The following is an 18,751-nucleotide window of genomic DNA, read 5'->3' as shown; positions in this document are numbered from 1 at the left end:
GCATTTGTGCACCGAGATTTTACTTTTGTTCTCTACTTAAATGTTTTATCTTCTCAGGTGCTGATTGAACATTTGTATATATATCTTCCTCGGTGAGATGTCTATTCAAAGCTTTGCCTAATTTTCATTTGGTTTGTCTCCTTATTACTGCATTTTAAGAGGTTTTTAAGTATACGTACTTGGCATGGAAGGCCTTTAAAGATTTGCAAGTATTTTCTGTCTGTGGCTTGCCATCATCTTATCGGTGTCTTCGGAAGTGGCAAGTGTTTTTAGTGGATCGTGATCTTGGTGACTGTGCTGCTTTAACAGTTTTGCCAGATTTTAGAATCAAGCTTCCCGTCTTCAGTTGCTTTGGAGGCAGAACCCAGGAACTAAGGAGTGGAGTCACCACCCGTTAGATTGAGAAAACCGAAGCTGTGGCATCTTGGCCATTTTGGAAAAATGACCGAGGACAGAAAGGCAGGGGTGCGAGTTGTGATGGGCCTGTGCACGATCCTCAGCTCGCTCCCTTTGTGTGGAGGTCAGGCATTTGAAGGAACGGAATTAGGAAAATTTCTAAAGATCGCACACCAATCACAGGGACTGCGTGAATTCAGCTGCTTTCCCAGGACATTTTCCTTTGTGTGGAATTCAGGGTTTGCCACGGGATCAGGTGACTCTAAACCTCATCAGTGAAAGGGAGATGGGCCTGATGGGGCCCCCCCCCCGCCCCCCCCCCCCCCCCCGCCAGGCCCGATCAAATGTGACCTGAGGGCCCCCACCTGTTCACCTGCCCTTTCAGGGGCTCACCAGGCAGATCTAACCTGCCCACTCCCGTCCTAAACACCCCACTCCAATACCCAATTGCCACCCTCGTCCCACAAAAGGGGTGGCTTTAAAACGGGGGCAGCCCCACACCTCGCAGCTGCAGAGCGTGGACGGCTTTGTCAATTAGGGAATCAGAGGAAACTGGTTTGAATCGTTGGCAGGTGAATCTCCAGAAAGGCGAATCCTCCCACACGACGGTATGAATTACCCATTACCTGCGGACAGGCCCCCTCCCCAGGGGCCTGGCCTCCGCTGCAGACACACAGGGCAAAGACGCCAAACTTCTTTAAAAATAATTTATTCATTTTCTGATCACAAGGTACAGGAACGTGCAAGTGCGATGCCGGAGCCTGGCTGCCGTCCTGCCTGTGCATCTGTCAATCCCTCTGTACAGTACCAGCTCCATCCTGCCCCGAGATGTGCTACATCCTACAGCTACAGGCTAGTATCTTGTGGGAAGTTGAGTTTTCCAGCTTAGAAACGCTGAAAAGCAACTAGCGGTTCCAGCTGCTCATTTCCTAAAACTGAGCAGGTCACAGGCAAAGTGTGCCCAAAGGACAGGGCCAATAGCGTGACTAAGGCCCCTCCGTCCCAGCCTCCTAAGGCCTGGGGTAAGGTGCCTGTGGCCCCGAACAGACCCTGGGGCTCCCCACGTCCTAGGGCGGCGATGGAGGAAGGGCAGGCCAGGCCAACATGAGGAATAACAGTCAATTTTATTGGGCTCAGACCAGGAGTCCGTGGGTCTTGAGGACCTCTGTGAATTGGTCAATCTTCTTCTCCACGTTCTTTTCGGCCTGTTTCCGTAGCCTCTGCGGGGGGAGAACAGGCTGTGGTCAGTGCCTGGCGCCTGTGACCACCCCTCCCCGGGCACTGGGGTCCCCTGCCCGGGAGCGGTGCCTCGCCCTCACCATGAGCTGCTTTTTCTTGCGGTAGTGGATCTTCGCCTTCTCCTTCCTCTTCTCCTCCAGGGTGGCTGTGACGGCCTGGTACTTCCAGCCAACCTCATGGGCCAGGCGCCCGAGGTAGGCAAACTGGGGCGGGGGGAATGAACTTGTAAATAAATGGGAGCCTAGACTGGGGAGGGGCTGAACACCGCTCCCAGGACCCAAGTTTAAACCAGAACCCGCCCCGCCCTCTCCCCTCCCCCCCCCCGTGTAAGGGCCCCCTGCTCCTCCTGGCATCAGCTAAGCCATTGGCGTTTTCGGCAGTGCCCAGTGGCATACGCAGACCATCGTGAGAATAAACCATCATGTGCCAGTCCCGGGCCCCGGTTCAGCCCCCCATGTCGGTCTGTCCCCGTAGCCTGGACTCACCTTCCGGGTGGGCTTCAGACGCACAACCTTGAGGGCGGCGGGAACCACCATCCGCTTTTTCTGTGGAGAAGGAGAGGGGCTTAGGGAGGAGTGAGGACGGGCAGGGACGAAGGCTGGCGAGGGGCAGCGTCTCAGCCAGGGCTGTTCTCACGGGGCTCAAACAATGTAGGTAATCGCGGGTCATCACGGACGCTGCCAGACACGGGCGCCGGGACGGGCTCGGCCTCTCACCTTGTCGTAGGGCGGCGGGATCCCGTCGAACACCTTGAGGCGGTCCAGGGCGGCCTGGCCGCGCTTGGTCTTGTGGGGCAGCATGCCTGCGGGAGAGGGAGGGCGGCGGCTCAGGGGGGCCCCCAGCGCCCCCGCCGCGGCAGGCGGAGCGGCGGCCTCAGATGGTAGTGCATGTGGAGTCATCTCACGGTCGGGAAACTCGAACTTGAGTGGGACAGTGCTCATCACGGGCCACCCCCCGGCCCCGCCTGCGGCCCCGGGCCCCGCTCACCTCGCACCGTGCGCCAGAAGATGCGGCTGGGCGCTCGGAAGTGGTAGGGGCCGCGGGACGGGTTGGTGTTCATCCGCTTGCGGAGGAAGGCCAGGTACTTCACTGGGGAGAGGGGAGGCGGTCAGTCCCCAGGGAGGCCCCGGCTTCTCCCCACACCCGCCTCCAAGGCCTATTCTGGGCCTCACAGCACCTCCAACCACTGGGGGGGCCTTAATGCTGCCGTCTCCCCCTGCCATAACTTACACTTGTTCCTGTAGAAGTTTCCAGAAATGTTGATGCCCTCACAGCGCACCACCACCACCTTGCGGCCTAGAGAAGGAAAGTGAGGCACTCAATGGGGGGCTTAAGCCAAGACACCCCCTGCCCAGCTGAGGATCCAGGAGGGATGATCCTCCCAGGTCAGGACACCACCACCAGGCCAAGAAAGCAGCGGGCCCAGCAGGGAACCCCTTGCTGGGTCAGAGCTACATTTATGCTTTAATAAGATTAACACACACCCCCCCCAGCTCCCAATCCCAGGGGAGGGGGCGACTGGCAGGTCTCAGAGCGGTGCATGGGGTTGATCTCATGGTCGTGAGACTCAAACGAAAGATGGTGATTGCTGCTCATCACTGACTGCCAGCCTGGACTCAGTCTGTGAGGGCTGTGGGCACAGACACTTACCCAGCAGCACTTGCTTGGCCACGATGGCCGCCAGGCGGCCCAGGAGATGGCCTCGGCCATCCAGCACCAGGACCTGCTGAAGACAGAGGGCTCAGTCACCCAGAACTTTCTGATTCCCACCCCAAGCAACCTCTGTTCACTGTTTCTGACACCTTATCCCCCAGGGTGCCTCATATCCGGGCACCAGGCCTAGGACCCCAAGCTCACTTTACAGACGAGGCCAAAATAGCAAATGGTTGACTCGGGATTTCAATGAGCAGGGTAAGAACTCCTCTCACATCTCGGCTGCTCGAAGGGCAGGGGTTTTTATGCCCAGATTACAGCTTCTTCAGCAAGGGTAAAAGTCCCCACGCTATGGAGTGCCGATTGTTGGAAGGCAGAAAGGTACAGAATCTAAAGCCAGGCTTCCTGACAGTGTGACTCTGGGCAAATATCTGCAGCTCTCCATGCTTCCACTTCCTCACCTGGAAGATGAGGATAACAAATACCTGCCTCAGAAACAGTGTGATCTCAGTTACAGGAAACACAGTGCGAACTGGGCCAGGCACACAGCAAATGCGGGGACCAGACCCGGCGCATGAAATGCACAGGGATCCCTCCCCGGCCCAGGGCATCGGATGTGAGCTGCTGTGCCTTCGAAGACCGAGTGCTTAAGGACAAAGGACGTGGCAGGGGTCTGGAGCATTTAATCACGTCTTCTGCGTTAATAGCAGCAGCACCTCAAAGCACCATCAAACCCAAAAGCAAAGGGGAAAAGCACACAATTTGTTCCTGAAAGCCTCGTAGGCAAGAGCAGTTTGGACCCACTGTTAAATATTTCGTGCCCAAACACCCCGAGGTGCAGGGGGAGCCTGCCTGGCACTCCCTCGGGAGAGCAGAGCAAGGCCGTCTGGGAGGAATGAAAGGGCCTCCATTTTGGCGAATCCCGGGCTTCTCGGCCGCCTCCCACGTGCTTCCCGGGCGCCACAAACACACGGGTCCAAGTCCCCCCAGCACCAGCCCGGGTCAAGGAGAACAGGGCAGTTTTAAAAACGGCTCTTCCTGGGCTGGAAATCCCCCCGTCGCCCCTCGGAGAGGAGCGGGGCAGCCTTTTCCCGGCCCTGGTCACAGACAGTCCCCATGTCTCCCGTTTGCCCTCACAGGGCCTCCTCAGCTCTCTGTTCCGCTCAGTTATGGAGCTAAAGTCTCGCTGCGCACGTACGAAGGGAGAAAGGATCCGACCCCGGTCCAGCCCGGCCCCCACCCGGCCCCTCGCCGCCCCGGCCCGCGCGGAGCCCGCACCTGCCCCTCCGCCATCTTCGGCAGCCGCCTGGGAAAGGAGGAGGCCTTGGCGCAGGGTTTCTTATCCCTTGCAACAGGGGCGGAGGAGATGACGCCGCGCGGCCTACGCAAGCAGCTTTCCGTCGTCTCATTGGCCACGGTCGCGCGCGTGCGCGCTGAGGCCCCGCGAGAGGGCGGGCCTTCTTCTGAGCGTCCAATCCGGGGGCGGCTCCCAGCGGGACCTCGGCGGCCATGATTGTGCGGGGCGCTAGGTCACGTGGGGCGGGAGCGGGGCTCCGCTCGGGCCGGCCGTCCCGCCTCGGCCGCCATGTTTTTGAGGGACTGTTCACCTCCCTCGCGCCAACAGCCCGACGCAGCGGGGAAGCGCGGGGACCCCCTCCAGCGACCGAAGGCTGCCGGGCATGCGGCGGCCCGCGGGGCGTCAAGTGCCTCCGACGGGGTCTGAGGCCGCCTGTGTCCCGCGTCTCCCCCCACCCTGACCGGGAACCCCCGAGGGCTGGGCGGCTCTGACTGGGGACGGGGCGAGGGTGGGGGTCCGCCGACCTAGCCTTGCATTGTCCCCCGGTCCCGGGTGAACCCCCGCGTTCTCTGGAAGCCCAAGACGCCACCCCACAGGGACCCCAACAGACAGGCGGAGCAGCGCGGGTAGAAAAGGAAGGTTTATGTACAAGTTGCCGGGGACGAGGGCCGCGTACAGAGCGGGGCCGGCGGGGCGGGCGCCGGCGCCGGGGGCGGGCGGGGCTGGTGGGACCTCCGTGCCGGGGGCACCGGGGCGGGGGCGGCGCCGCCCGGGCAGGCCCCGGGCTCCGGCTGGCTTCCTCCGAGCGCCGGCTCTGCGTCCTCGGCCGGCTGGCTCCTCGCTCCGGGCCTCGGGCTCCGCTGTAAAACGGGGGGCACACGGTCTGCCTCCGGGCGGGGGGAGCCGAGGGCGGCGCCGGGGCCTCCGCGCTCCGGGCGCCCCGCCCGCCCCCCGTGGGCTCCGCGCCCCCGCGTTTCACATTTTCCTCTAATTCGACGTTAACCGGGTGGTGAGTGGGAGAGGGAAAACACGTGGACGGGGACAGACCAGGCAGAAAACCCCTCAGGCCTGGAAGAACCGCTCTGAAACAAATGCATTTTGAAATGAAAACCATTCCACTTAGGAACCGGTCCTCGATCCACGAGTTGGGAAACTGCATGTTTCCAACCGCGAGAGCGAGTGGATCTGCTTCCGCTGCTGCGCCTTCCAGAAACCTGAGGCCGGAGGGGGGTTCCCGCGGAACCGCGTGGAGGTGGGCTGAGAAGGGAGCGTGCGCAGGGAGGACTCGGTATGAAAAAAGGATGGAAAACATACCGTTAGTCGTTTTGTAAAATATTGATTTACATGTGGAAAGAACATTTTGGACACACAGGGTGAAATAAAATCTTTTTTTTCTTTTTAAATATGCCTTTTGGAAAATTGTAAACCCTGTGTGGCTTGTGATCTGTTTCTATTGGGCTCTGCATATGTCACTCTTTACCTCTAGACAACTCACTCTATGGCAGGGCTATTCTTGGTGTTTCGTCCAGATAAGGAAACTGAGGCAAAAGAGTGAAAAGCACAGAAGCCAGAGTCAAATCTGGAGTCTGCCTCTCATGAGCTGTGTGACTTCGGGCCGGTGATAGACCTCTCTGTGCATTATCCCCGTTTCCGCCCCTGTGAATCGGGGATAGTGTCCCAGCTTCTCAGTTAAGGGAGTGAGTTTGTGGAAAACCTCCCCACAAGGCCTAGATGTGCACGTGATCAGCACGTGATCACAGGGACATGGCTCTAGTCTGGACCTGCCTGGAACACGCGAGAGTCTCCCTCTTTCCTCTCTCCTGACCCGCCGACCTCTTCCCCACACCCGATCCCAGGTGCTCGGCTCCATCACACGCTTCCAGAGCTGGCTGCTGCCCTGGGCAGGAAGTCCCAGCTTCCTTGCCAGGCATGTGAGGCCTGGGTTTTCCTGTGGCATTTTCCAAACCCCACCCGCACCTGCCCAAGTCCCTGGGACACGCCGAGCTTTTCACACGGGCAGGGCTTTGCAAAGTTCCCCTCCCTCCCCCTACTCTCCGGATAGATTCCTGCATCCCCATTTCTCCCACAGGTCCCCCTGAGCTCACTGTCTGTCCCTCCTCTGCCCCTTCCCCAGGCGCCACTGCCCACCCGGTCACTGGGCCACACCCTGGTCACCTGTGCCACCCCCAAGCCTGCCAGTCTCCAGCCTGCTCCCTGCCTCTGCCCCGGCCTCCCCATCCCCCTGGTCCCAGCCGGCCTCCGCCCTGGTCCTCTCTCTCCCTGCACCCTCCCAGCCTCCTCCTCCGCCTCCAGTCTCTCTCTCCCAGTCTGTCCCCTTATGGCCTTCCCGCAACCAACCTGACCCGCCTCCACTGCCCCCACCCTGCACACACACCAAGGCCAGACTCGCCCAGATGAGCCGGTGCTCCTGGGCCCTGGAGGTGGGGCCACGCTGGCCCCCCAGAGCCAACCCCCGCAGGGCAGCTAGGTCTCCCCAGCCCCCCTGCCCACCCCGCGGGCTCACCTGCTCCCCGGGGCAGGGCCTCCTCCGCCGCCTCCTCCGCCAGCCCAGGCACCAGGCAGCGGTCAGCAGTGCCAGGGCCGCAGGCAGCAGCAGCAGGAACAGCAAAGAGGCCTGAGAGGCGGGCAGGGCTGTGGCCGCCAAGCCCAGGGGACTCCCTGAGGGCGGCAGAGTGGAGGAGTCTGTGGGGAGAGAGGACCAAGGAGAAGGGTCAGGCCAGGAGAGGCCTTCCGGTGCTGCTGTGTGACCTCGGGTGGGCTCCCGGCCTCTCTGTGTCTGTCTCCTGATCCATAAAATGGATAACATTATCCCGATGTCCTAAGGCGGTCACAGAAATGGAATGGGTGCAGGAGGAAGGCTTGGGACAGTGTCTGGCACACAGGGAGGCCAAACGTTCTAGAAATGAGCAAATGCTCTGGTGCTCCTGTGTGGATTTGCCTTCCTCTTGCCCCGATCGTCCAGGAGCTGCATGTGGCTGCAAGGACTCTTATCTGTCTTATTTATTCCTAGAACCTACTACCTGGTGCTCACTGAGTAACATTAGAAAAATATAATTTACAGCCCTGGCCGGTTTGGCTCAGTGGGTAGAGCATTGACCTGTGGACTGAAGGGTCCCAGGTTCGATTCCGGTCAAGGGCATGTACCTTGGTTGCAGGCTCCTCCCCAGCCCGGGCCCAGGCTGAGGTTTGTGCAAAAGGCAGCCAGTCAATGTATCTCTCACATGAGATGTTTCTGTCTTTCCCCCTCCTACACTCTAAAAAGTCAATGGAAGCCAAAACCGGTTTGGCTCAATGGATAGAGCGTCGGCTTGGGGACTGAAGGGTCCCAGGTTCGATTCCGGTCAAGGGCGTGTACCTCGGTTGCGGGCACATTCCCAGTAGGGGGTATGTAAGAGGCAGCTGATGGATGATTCTCTCTCATTGATGTTTCAAACTCTCTATCCCTCTCTCTTCCTCTCTGTATAAAATCAATAAAATATATATTTTTTTAAAAGTCAATGGAAATATATCTTCAGGTGAGGATATATATATATATATATATATATATATATATACTGTATATATAATTTACAGTCCAGCTGGTATGGCTCAGTGGTTGAGCATTGACCCATGCACCAAGAGGTCACCAGTTTGCTGAAACCGGTTTGTCTCAGTGGATAGAGCATTGGCCTGCAGACTGAGGGGTCCTGGGTTCGATTCCGGTCAAGGACATGTGCGTTGGTTGTGGGCACATCCCCAGTGCGGGGTGTGCAGGAGGCAGCCCATTGATATTGATGTTTCTCTCTATTGATGTTTCCCTCGTTCTCTTTCTTCCTCTCTCCCTAAAATGAATAAAAACATTTTTTAAAATGTTGTAAGCCATAGATTGCATTCTATTAAGTAACAGTTTTTCCTTAAAAAAAAAAAAAAAGACTTTGCACCCTCGCAGGTTTGACCCAGTGGAGAGACCACTGGCTTGTGGACTGAAGGCTCATGGGTTGATACCAGTCAAGGGCACGTACCTCGGAGGCAGGCTCAGTCCTGGCCCTGCTCAGGGCGCGTGCAGGGAGGCAACTGATCGATGTGTCTCTCCCACACCTCCCCTCCCTCCACTCTCTCACAATCAATGGAAAAGTGTCCTCGGGTGATGATGAACAATTTCCCTGGCCAGGGCACAGGCCGGGGCTGTGGGCTTGATCCCCAGTAGAGGGCGTGGGGGAGGCAGAGATCTGTTTCTCTTCTTTCCCCGCCCTTCCCCTCTCTCTAAAATCAATGGAAAAATATCCTCGGGTGAGGATTACCAAAAACAAAGGGGAAAAAAAAAGAAGAAGAAAAATATCTGGTTGAGCAATTGAATAGTCCTAACTATAAATACAAAGGTCAATAGGAGTAAGAAAGATTGGAAATTCGGGGAAGAATTGAGAAAATTCAACCTAGAGTGAGAATTTTGAAAAAGATCCCTCTTAAGAAGAAAATAAACAAACAAAATATCCCTCTCAGAACTTGACAGATCTAGTAGGCAAGGTTTACAAGAATGGAAAGACTGAATAAAACCATGATAAGGCTGACAGAATATAAATATCCTAAACAAGAGTGAATTTACCTTTTTTTTTTTAACTTAAAAATATTTTTAAAATTGAGCCGAAACCAGTTTGGCTCAGTGGATAGAGCGTCGGCCTGCGGACTGAAAAGTCCCAGGTTCGATTCCCGTCAAGGGCATGTACCTTGGTTGAGGGCACATTCCCAGTAGGGGGTGTGCAAGAGGCAGCTGATGGATGCTTCTCTCTCATCGATGTTTCTAACTATCTCTCTCTTCCTCTCTGTAAAAAAATCAATAAAATATATATATTTTTAAATTGATTTGAGAGAAACACCAATGTGAGAGAGAAACATTGATTTTTTTTTATTTTATTGATTTTTTTACAGAGAGGAAGGGAGAGGAATAGAGAGTTAGAAACATCGATGAGAGACATCGATGAGCTGCCTCTTGCACACCTCTCCACTGGGGATGTGCCCGCAACCAAGGTACATGCCCTTGACCACAATCGAACCCGGGACCTTCCAGTCCGCAGGCCGACGCTCTATCCACTGAACCAAACCGGTTTTGGCAAAACGTTGATCTGGATCGGCTGCTTCCTGCACACCCATTATGAGGGATCCAGCACCACAACCCGGCTGTGTGTGCCCTGACCTCTGACCAGAAATTAAATCTGTGACCTCTCAGGGCAAGAGATGACGCCCAACCCACTGAGTCACAACAGGGCTTTGCTGTTAATCCCCATCGAGGGTGTTTTTCCATTGATATGTAGAAAGAGTGGAAGGGAAGGGAGACAGGGAGAGGAACATCGATGGGAGAGAGACACATTGCTTGGTTGCCTCCTGAAGCCAAGGCACATGCCCTTGCCTGGCGTTGAACCCGGGACCCTTCAGTCTTCGGGCTGTTGCTCCATAGCTCCACCCACTGAGCCAAACCAGCCAGGGCCAGGGCCAGGGCTCCCCCCCCCCCTTACCTTTTAAAAAATGGCTACTAGATAATCAATGGACACAGACAACAGGGGGGTGGGGGCATGAATGGGAGGTGGGGGGTAATGGAGGAATAAGGATACATAGGTAATACCTTCATCAATAAAGAAATTAGAAAAAAATAAGTAAAACCTTAAAAAAAAAAATCCAAATGCCAAAAGTTAAAAAAAAAAAAAAAAAGGCTACTAGAAATTGTACACTTAGAGAAACAGGCAGGGATTGCTGTCCCTTCTCAGAGATGGGTAAACTGAGGCCCAGAGAGGGGAATGAACGTGGGGGGGCAGGCCCAAAGTCGTGCAGCCGATGGGAGCAGTGGGGTGCGGGAGGCGGTGCGGGAGGGTGGGGGGGGCTCTGAGGGTGGGGGCAGGGGGAGGCGGAGGCCTGGGAGGGGTTGCTGGGAGCCTTTACCCGGCTGGCACTGCAGCTCCAGGCACCCCGAGAAATTCCGGCGGGTGATCCAGGGCTTCAGGGCCCGCAGCTGCGCGGAGGTGTCCTGCAGGAGGTGGGAGATGTTGGTCTGGACGAAGCGAAGACAGCTGGGGAGGGGCTGGGGGCAGGGGAGGGAGACGTCACCACCGGAGCGCCCCCTGCCGCCCCTCAGGCCCAGCAGCCCCGGCAACCGCCCGGCAACGGGCCCAGCGAGGCCCGGTCTGAGGGAGAGTTTGGCCCGCTGCGCTCCCTGGTTGCTAGGGGAAAGCGTCCTTAGCAACGCCCGGCAACAGGGCCCAGGGAGGTCTAGTCCAGGGGCATTTAGATCCCCCCTGCTCCCCTGGTTGCTAGGGGAGAGAACCCCTTAGCAACGCCCTGCAGCGGGGCCTGAGAAAGAAGCCCAGCCCGTGCCCCGGGCCCAGCTCCCCCCAGCCTCCCTCCGGCTCAGAGGGGTGCGGTCCCCAGCACGGGACAAAAGAAACCCCCAGTCAGGCCGGGCTGAGCCGCGTCCCCATTCCCTAGGAGGGCAGCTCCGCCCTCACTTGCACCCCAAGTTCAGGGCTGACCTGGAGGGCGCACGAGGTGACAAAGTCTATCTCCGTGTTGACGTCCTCCAGCAGCTTTTCCATCTGCGTCCCCGCCACAGTCTTGAGCTGTCCCATCCAGCGCTGGGCCAGCACCAGGCGCCAGAAGGCCCCGCAGAGCTTGTCCTGGGGAGACAGCCAAGCTCTGGGGCCCCCTGGGCAGAGGGGTAGCGGGGAGGGGTCTCAGGAGGAGGGGCTGGGGGTCTGGCTCCTGGAAGCCGGGGTCTGAGGGAGGAGGGCTGGGGGCCTGGGTCTGAGGGAGGAGGGGCTGGGGGCCTGGACCCCTGGGTCTGAGGGAGGAGGGGCTGGGGGCCTGGACCCCTGGGTCTGAGGGAGGAGGGGCTGGGGGCCTGGACCCCTGGGTCTGAGGAAGGAGGGGCTGGGAGCCTGGACCCCTGGGTCTGAGGGAGGAGGGGCCGGGGGCCTGGACCCCTGGGTCTGAGGGAGGAGGGGCTGGGAGCCTGGACCCCTGGGTCTGAGGGAGGAGGGGCCGGGGGCCTGGACCCCTGGGTCTGAGGGAGGAGGGGCTGGGGGCCTGGACCCCTGGGTCTGAGGAAGGAGGGGCTGGGGGCCTGGACCCCTGGGTCTGAGGGAGGAGGGGCTGGGAGCCTGGACCCCTGGGTCTGAGGGAGGAGGGGCCGGGGGCCTGGACCCCTGGGTCTGAGGGAGGAGGGGCTGGGGGTCTGGCTCCTGGAATCTGGGGTCTGAGGGAGGAGGGGCTGGGGGCCTGGGTCTGAGGGAGGAGGGGCTGGGGGCCTGGACCCCTGGGTCTGAGGGAGGAGGGGCTGGGGGTCTGGCTCCTGGAAGCCGGGGTCTGAGGGAGGAGGGGCTGGGGGCCTGGACTCCGGGGTCTGAGGGAGGAGGGGCTGGGGGCCTGGACTCCGGGGTCTGAGGGAGGAGGGGCTGGGGGCCCGGACCCCTGGGTCTGAGGGAGGAGGGGCTGGGGGCCCGGACCCCTGGGTCTGAGGGAGGAGGGGCTGGGGGCCTGGACTCCGGGGTCTGAGGGATCGCACACCAGCCCGGTCCCCTGCTGGTGCATCGAGTCGCCTGCCCACTCCATCCCGGCCCTCCCATCTGTGACTCACGTCCTGCAGGTTGGAGGCGACCGTGACGGGGTAGTCTTGAAGCAGGTAGTCAGACTGCGGGAGGAAATGGGTGCAGCTGGCTGAGGGTGGGAGGAGACAGACTGTGGAGAGGACCTGGGCGAGGGGGACAGGAGCCGGACTGAGGCCCGCAGGGCGGGGGGGGCTCGGGCTCAGCGCCAGCGCGGCGGCTGGAGGCACTCACCAGCTTGCGGATTCTGTCCGCGAAGGTGGAGGTGATGGGGCTGTGGGGGAAGGTGCAGTCTGGGGCCCCGCAGAGGCCGGGGCTCAGCAGCAGCAGCAGCAGCAGGGAGGTCTGCGGGGAGGGGCCCTGTTGGCTCTGCACCCCTCTCCGGGGGCTCCCCTTCCCCTTCCCCAGTTCAGCCCACTGGGTTCCACCCCCTCCCTGTAGGCCTCAGGTGTGCCACCTCTGACCTCTGTCCCTGGTTTTCTCTCTGCTGCTGTCCCCGTACTGTCTGCTGTTCAGTCTCCTCTGCCCCCAACCTGACCCAGCGATAGGTCTCCCTCGCTCCGCCCGGATCTTCTCTGTCTGCCCCTCGGTCCTTATCTCTGCCCTTATCTCTGCCCTTATGCTCAGCTCTCCCACTTCTCCCTTCTTCTGGTTCCCGCTGCCCATCTTTACCCACCTCCCTCTGGTTCTTCTCACCACCCCTGTCCATCTCCCCCTTCCCCTGTCCGCCTCCCTCCTCCCCTGTCCATGTCCCCCACCCCTGTCCGCCTCCCTCCTCCCCTGTCCGCCTCCCTCCTCCCCTGTCCATGTCCCCCACCCCTGTCCATGTCCCCCACCCCTGTCCTTCTCCCTCCTCCCCTGTCCATGTCCCCCACCCCTGTCCTTCTCCCTCCTCCCCTGTCCATGTCCCCCACCCCTGTCCGCCTCCCTCCACCCCTGTCCGCCTCCCTCCTCCCCTGTCCAACTCCCTCCTCCCCTGTCCTTCTCCCTCCACCCCTGTCCATCTCCCCCACCCCTGTCCATGTCCCCCACCCCTGTCCATGTCCCCCACTCCTGTCCATGTCCCCCACCCCTGTTCACCTCCCTCCACCCCTTCCCATGTCCCTCCACACCTGTCCGCCTCCCTCCACCCCTGTCCGCCTCCCTCCTCTCCTGTCCATGTCCCTCCTCCCCTGTCTGTCTCCCTCCTCCCCTGTCCGTCTCCCTCCTCCCCTGCCCGTCTCCCTCCTCCCCTGCCCGTCTCCCCCCACCCCTGCCCGTCTCCCTCCACTTTCTGCAGCTCCTCACCTATCCGTCCACATGACACTGCCCTGTCCCCCACCTTGCCCAGGGATACGCACAGTTGGGCTCCAGGCTGGTGCCAGCACTCTCATCTCCGCCGGAGGCCCCTCATGCCTGTGGCCAGGTCTTGGGAAGGACAGAAGAGCAGGTTCGGGGCTGGCACACCCCAGCTCTGTGCTCCCCCGCCCCTTCGCCTCCCTGCCCCTTGATGTGGCCAGGTTTCCGCCTCCTTCTCCCACGGGTTTCCTGCATGAGCCCCGGTTACGGCGAACGCTCCGCATCTCGCATCTCCCTTTCTAAGAACCCCGACAGGGATCCTCGGAACCCTCCCCAGGCCGGGGCCCAGGAACCCGACCCCCACGCCTCCCCCGGCCGCAGCAGGGCACCCCGCCCCGTCCCCCCGGGACCCAGAGCCCATGTCTCCTCCAGCACCAGTCATGCCCCAGCTGCAGGGGAGCGGGCCAGCCGGTGACAGCCAGGGATCGAAAGTGAAAGAAAGTTTTGGAGGGGACAGCGGCTGGGGTGGATCTGTATGGGGCCAGGGCGCCACCTGGTGGCAGCCCGGAGGGCGCCTGCCGGGCGGGGAGGCTGCGGGGGTCAGTTCTCACAGGTAGGGAGCTGGGCTGGAACCCGTCTGAGCAGAAGCAGTGCACACAGGGCGAGGTCACTCTGAGCTCATTTTCTCCTTGTCCTTACCCCCCCCCCCACGCTGAGGCTCAAAGCCTTGGCAGGGACTTCTGATCTTGGCCTTTCACTGCCCACAGTCCAGTCCCAGCAAATTTGTTGGCTGTCAAAATGAAAAAGAAAAAAAAAAAAAAAAAAGTCAAAATGGTGCTAGCCGGTTTGGCTCAGTGGATAGAGCAAGGGCTTGTGGACTGAAGGGTCCCGGGTTCGATTCCAGTCAAGGGCACATGCCCGGATCGTGGGCTTGATCTCCAGTACGGGGCGTGCGGGAGGCAGCCGATCAATGATTCTCTCTCATTGCTGATGTTCCTCTCTCTCTCTCTCTCCCTTCCTCTCTGAAACCAATAAAAATGTACATTTTTTAAAAAAGTCAAAATGCATCTGGAGACCCTACAACCACTTCTCAGCACCCAGCTGCCATCGCCTGGGGTCTGCCACCCTCTCCCCTGAGTACCAGTGTGGCCGTGGCCCTCCCCGCCCCTGCCTGGTCCTCCCCGCTCCCGCCACCTGTTCCCCATATGGACCAGAGTTACTGAGGTGCCTCCTGCCACTCAAATGAAAAGACCAGGGCCTCACGGTGGCCCACAAGACCTGCAAGATCTGGCCCCGATCCCCTCTCTGCCTTGGCCTCCTCCCTCTGCCTGGGACAGGCTCACCCCCACATCCCTGCCCCAGGGCCTTTGCACGGCAGATCCCTCAGCCTGAACATCCCCCTCCCCCTCCCACATGGCTCAGACCCCATCACACAGGCAGGCAAAGCCCTCCCACCACATTCCCCACACGGTAAGCCTGCTTTCCTCTCCCCCGTCACTTATCATCCGCACACCCTGCACTCATTCTCTGCCAGGGGCCCATGGGGCCCTCGATCCAGGTCCACGGTGGGGAGGTCTGTTTGAATCAGAGCAGGCGCTCCATTGGTATTTGTTAAATAAATGAACAAGCAATGGACCTGCCCTGACTGGTTTGGCTCAATGGATAGAGCGTCGGCCTGTGGACTGAAAGGTCCCGGGTTCGATTCCCATCATGTACCTTGGTTGCGGGCACATCCGCAGTAGGAGGTGTGCAGGAGGCAGCTGATGTTTCTCTCTCATTGATGTCTCTTTTATTTTTAAAAAAATATGTTTTATTGATTTTTTACAGAGAGGAAGAGAGGGACAGAGAGTTAGAAACATGTTAGAAACAATGGGGTCCTGGATGGTAACCCCCGGGAGGCACCCCCCCTGAACCCCGGGTCCACATGGCCCGTAACCTGCAGGCACTGTACCTCGCCTACTTCCTCATACCTGTGGTTCCTACTTCCCTGATCTTTGTCTTTCTACCCAATGTAAACAGCGGGTTTATGGGGGGGGGGGGGGGAGGGTGCGTAGAGCAGATTTTCATGGATGACCTGCTAATCTCCACGATTCAACCCTGTCTCTGCTTAATTGGTTCAAATAGTGACAGGCAGCCCAGACCCATTCATTGTCCAGTTTCAGATCCTGGCCCTGGCCTGGTAGCTGGAGAGCATCGTCCCAATATAACAAGGTTGCAGGTTCGATTCCCGGTCAAGGCAAGAATCAACCAATGAATGGATAGGTAAATGGAACCACAAATAGATGTTTCTCTCCTCTCCTCCCTCTAAAATAAAATAAAATTAAATTAAATAAAATAAAATAAAGCCCTAGCAGGTTTGGCTCAGTGGATAGAGCATTGGCCTGAGGGTCGAAGGGTCTGGGGTTTGGTTCCGGTCAATGTACATGCCAGCTCGGTCCCCAGTGTGGGGCGTGCAGGAAGCAGCTGATCAATGATTCTCTCTCATCATTGATGTTTTTTATCTCTTCTCTTTCCCTCTCTGAAATAAATATATATTTTAAAAAATAATAAAATTAAAAAATAGAGAAGGCACCTGGTCTTCTGTTTCCTGGGAGACAGCATATAAGTCCTCAGCATTTCCCTGATAAAGTGATGGGGTCTTTGTTATTCATGAGCCCCCACCCCACCCATGCTAATAGATGCCTTGAGATGGGAGGCTGGTCAGTCCCCAAAGACCAATCACAGGATGAGAAGGTTTGAGACCAGGAGGCAGATGATCAATGATTCTCATCATTCTTATTTGTATATCAATAAAAAGATATATATTAAAACTTTTTAATTAATTAATTAATTTTAAAAATACCTTTATTGATTTCAGAAAGGGAGAGAGAGAAACATCAACGATGAAAGAGAATCATTGACGGACTGACTGCTTCCTGCTCGCTCCACACTAGGAATCGAACCTTGACCTCCTGGTTCATTAAGTGGACGCTCAACCACTGAGCCATGCTGGCTGGGCTTAATTTACTGATTTCAGAGAGAGAGAGAGAGAGAGAGAGAGAGAGGAGAGAAATTCATACATTCATTGGTTGATTTTTATATGTGCCCTGACTGGGAATTCAAGCCAGAATCTTACATATGGGACAACGCTAAGTGAGCTGAGCTGCCCAGCTAGGGCAAGGTTTTATTTTTAAAGTGTGGTTTCTTTTATTTAAAAAAAAAAAAAGTTTTTGTTAATTCTAGAGAGAGAGGAAGGGAAAGGGAGAGAAACATAGATTGGGATTGAACCCACAACCTGGGTGTATATGCCTTGGTTGGGAATCAAACTGGCAACCCTTTGGTGCATGGGAGAACACTCAACTAACGGAGCCGGCCAGGGCAGTTTTTGACATTTTATAAGAACTTAGTTGAGGCTAAAGGGGTGACAACTGCTAAGAAGCAAGATCTCAAATGCTCGCCGGCCACTTTTCTGGCCTAATCAGATCTGCATCATGCTTTCAGGCTCCCACAGCCAACAGGGAATATGCTAATAGATTGCCACGCCCTCAAAGATGGTGGTGCCCACAGCCACAAGATGGCGACGCCCAGTCCCTTCAGCCTCCCAGCCCCCCAAGGCTGGCCTGAGTCGCAGCAGAGCCTTGAATGGCGGCTGCCCAGCTGCCTGAGGCTCAGGTAACCAGGGCCGGCCGAGGCTTGCACTGCCGGCAGTGGCAGCAGCAGAGGTGTGATGGGGGCACTGCCTTCCCCTGATCGCCAGTTTGCCTCTGCCCCTGAGGGCTCCTGGACTTGCAAGGGGGCAGGCTTGGCTGAGGGGAAAACCCCCTCCCCTCCAGTCCATGAATTTTCATGCGCCGGGCCTCTAGTATCTCAATAATGCTGGAAAAAAACACCTCAGTGAACACAACACTTCCTTGGGAAGTTCCTCGCCACCTTCTGCCCCCCTCTCTCTCCTTCCTTCTTTCCCTCCCTCTCCCTCCCTCTCCCCCCCCCCTCTCTCTCACACACACACACACACACACACACTCTTAAGCTATGTAGGGTGCTTTCTCTGGGCTTCCAGAGTGTCCTGAGCTTCATCCGTAATTATTATTTTAGGAAGGGAGAGGGAGAGATAGACACACCAATGATCAGAATCATTGATAGGCTGCCTCCTGCACCCCACCCCTCCAACTGGGGATCAAACTGGCAACATGAGCATGTGCCCTGGCCAGGAACCAAAATGTGACCACTGAGCCACACAGGCCAGTCTTCATCTATTATTCCAGTACATGACACCTTAGCTCAGGGGTCTTCAAACTACGGCCCGCGGGCCACATGCGGCCCGCAGAGGAGTCTGATCTAGCCCGCCAGGTTTTTTGGGCAGTGAGCGCAGCCGAGGTGTTACAGTAGGAATTAGTAGTTCATATAGTCCGGCCCTCCAGCTCTCTGAGGGACCGTGATCTGGCCCCCACTTTAAAAAGTTTGAGGACCCCTGCCTTAGCTTATATCTGTGGATCTTTCAACCAGAGCTGAACCTGCCTCTCCTCTGCTTACAGACCCCCCATGGTTCAGCCCCGGGTCTGGTATGATTGGCCCAGAAGTGAACAGGGGACCCAGGCTGGCCAATCAGACTATTTTCCCTCCTGTGGATGCGGTGCTGAGCAATGCTGGGGGTCTGGTGGTATACATTGGCCTGCTGCGCTTGGCTTTGGCTGATGAAAGCATCAGAATGGACAGGAAGGACACTGAGGCAGCCCGGGGGGTCTGGGAGGGAGTGGTCAAGCCACAGATGGGAAGCAGGGCCTTCCAGGGACTTTCCTCCAGCGCTCGCATTCCTGTGTCCCTCCTGTCCAAACAGCCAGGCCCCGGGACGGTAATCTCCCTGGCGCAGCCCTAGCCACACGCTGACAGGTGTCCCTTCTCATCTGCTCCAAGGCCAAGATCAACCCTTAGCCAACAGCTAGCTCTCATTACACACATCCTGTGTCCCCATCACGGAGTCAACCCAACAGATTCCGGCCACTGGCACTGTTTGCAGATAAGGAGCTGGGCCCAGAGCGGCCAGGCGGCTTTCCTAAAGCCACACGGCCACCAAGATTCGAACGAAGCAGACAGGCAGACACAATCCTGAGAGATCGGGTGGCTCGCAAAAGCACCGGCATCCAGGTTTCCAGGACCTGGGGCATCGGGTGTGTAGTCTCGTCCTGCCTTCCCTAACATGTCTGTAGCCTCCCAGAACATTCCCTGTCATCCCAAGCTGGTGTGAGTGGGTCCTTTGCATCAAAAAGAATTCCAAAGCAGCCAAAACCGGTTTGGCTCAGTGGATAGAGTGTCGGCCTGC

The 18,751-nt window shown here is 57.9% G+C and overlaps 2 protein-coding genes across 8 annotated transcripts; both read right to left on the bottom strand.

The window, feature by feature from the left end:
• Positions 1-1,089: 1,089 nt before the first annotated feature.
• On the bottom strand, positions 1,090-4,690 carry RPL13A (ribosomal protein L13a). Of its 3 annotated transcripts, none has more exons than XM_084906263.1 (8): positions 4,567-4,690; positions 3,286-3,358; positions 2,866-2,931; positions 2,623-2,724; positions 2,352-2,437; positions 2,121-2,180; positions 1,716-1,838; positions 1,090-1,616 (listed from the first exon to the last, which is right to left on the bottom strand). In XM_084906263.1, exons 1-8 carry the CDS (start codon positions 4,579-4,581, stop codon positions 1,530-1,532), a joined length of 612 nt encoding a protein of 203 aa, XP_084762389.1. In that variant the 5' UTR covers positions 4,582-4,690; the 3' UTR covers positions 1,090-1,529. The 3 variants fall into 3 exon arrangements, with proteins under 3 accessions (XP_084762389.1, XP_084762388.1, XP_084762390.1); XM_084906262.1 differs by having other exon boundaries at positions 3,286-3,361; positions 4,567-4,646; XM_084906264.1 differs by lacking the exon at positions 4,567-4,690 and adding an exon at positions 3,493-3,744.
• A 524-nt stretch (positions 4,691-5,214) lies between these two features.
• Positions 5,215-14,109, bottom strand: FLT3LG (fms related receptor tyrosine kinase 3 ligand). 5 transcript variants are annotated; one of them, XM_084906157.1, is made up of 8 exons: positions 13,888-14,109; positions 13,496-13,581; positions 12,409-12,519; positions 12,207-12,286; positions 11,104-11,247; positions 10,517-10,655; positions 7,110-7,288; positions 5,215-5,445 (listed from the first exon to the last, which is right to left on the bottom strand). In XM_084906157.1, exons 2-8 carry the CDS (start codon positions 13,545-13,547, stop codon positions 5,227-5,229), a joined length of 924 nt encoding a protein of 307 aa, XP_084762283.1. In that variant the 5' UTR covers positions 13,548-13,581; positions 13,888-14,109; the 3' UTR covers positions 5,215-5,226. The 5 variants fall into 5 exon arrangements, with proteins under 5 accessions (XP_084762283.1, XP_084762284.1, XP_084762282.1 ...); XM_084906158.1 differs by having other exon boundaries at positions 12,207-12,260; positions 13,515-13,581; positions 13,888-14,097; XM_084906156.1 differs by lacking the exon at positions 13,888-14,109 and having other exon boundaries at positions 10,517-10,601; positions 13,496-13,870.
• Between the last annotated feature and the right edge of the window lie 4,642 nt (positions 14,110-18,751).

This window comes from Pipistrellus hanaki, assembly GCF_964339955.1.
Source record: "Pipistrellus hanaki genome assembly, chromosome: 15".
NCBI lineage: Eukaryota > Metazoa > Chordata > Mammalia > Chiroptera > Vespertilionidae > Pipistrellus > Pipistrellus hanaki.
Note: the sequence above shows the minus strand (reverse complement) of the source record. Positions and strands in the feature narration are given on the sequence as shown.

Bases quoted from the DNA above. Each gene is read 5' to 3' on its own strand.
- RPL13A (XM_084906262.1), bottom strand. The intron at 2,932-3,285 runs GTAAGTGTCTGT...TTCCTTCTCTAG, and splicing joins GGCCAAGCAAGTGCTGCTGG to GCCGCAAGGTGGTGGTGGTG. The intron at 2,438-2,622 runs GTGAGCGGGGCC...CCTCTCCCGCAG, and splicing joins CTTCTGGCGCACGGTGCGAG to GCATGCTGCCCCACAAGACC.
- FLT3LG (XM_084906154.1), bottom strand. From the start codon at position 13,736: ATGCGGAGCGTTCGCCGTAACCGGGGCTCATGCAGGAAACCCGTGGGA. The intron at 12,520-13,495 runs GTGGGGGACAGG...CCCTCCCCGCAG, and splicing joins TGTGCGTATCCCTGGGCAAG to ACCTCCCTGCTGCTGCTGCT. The intron at 11,248-12,206 runs GTGAGTCACAGA...CTGTCTCCCCAG, and splicing joins TCGCCTCCAACCTGCAGGAC to GACAAGCTCTGCGGGGCCTT.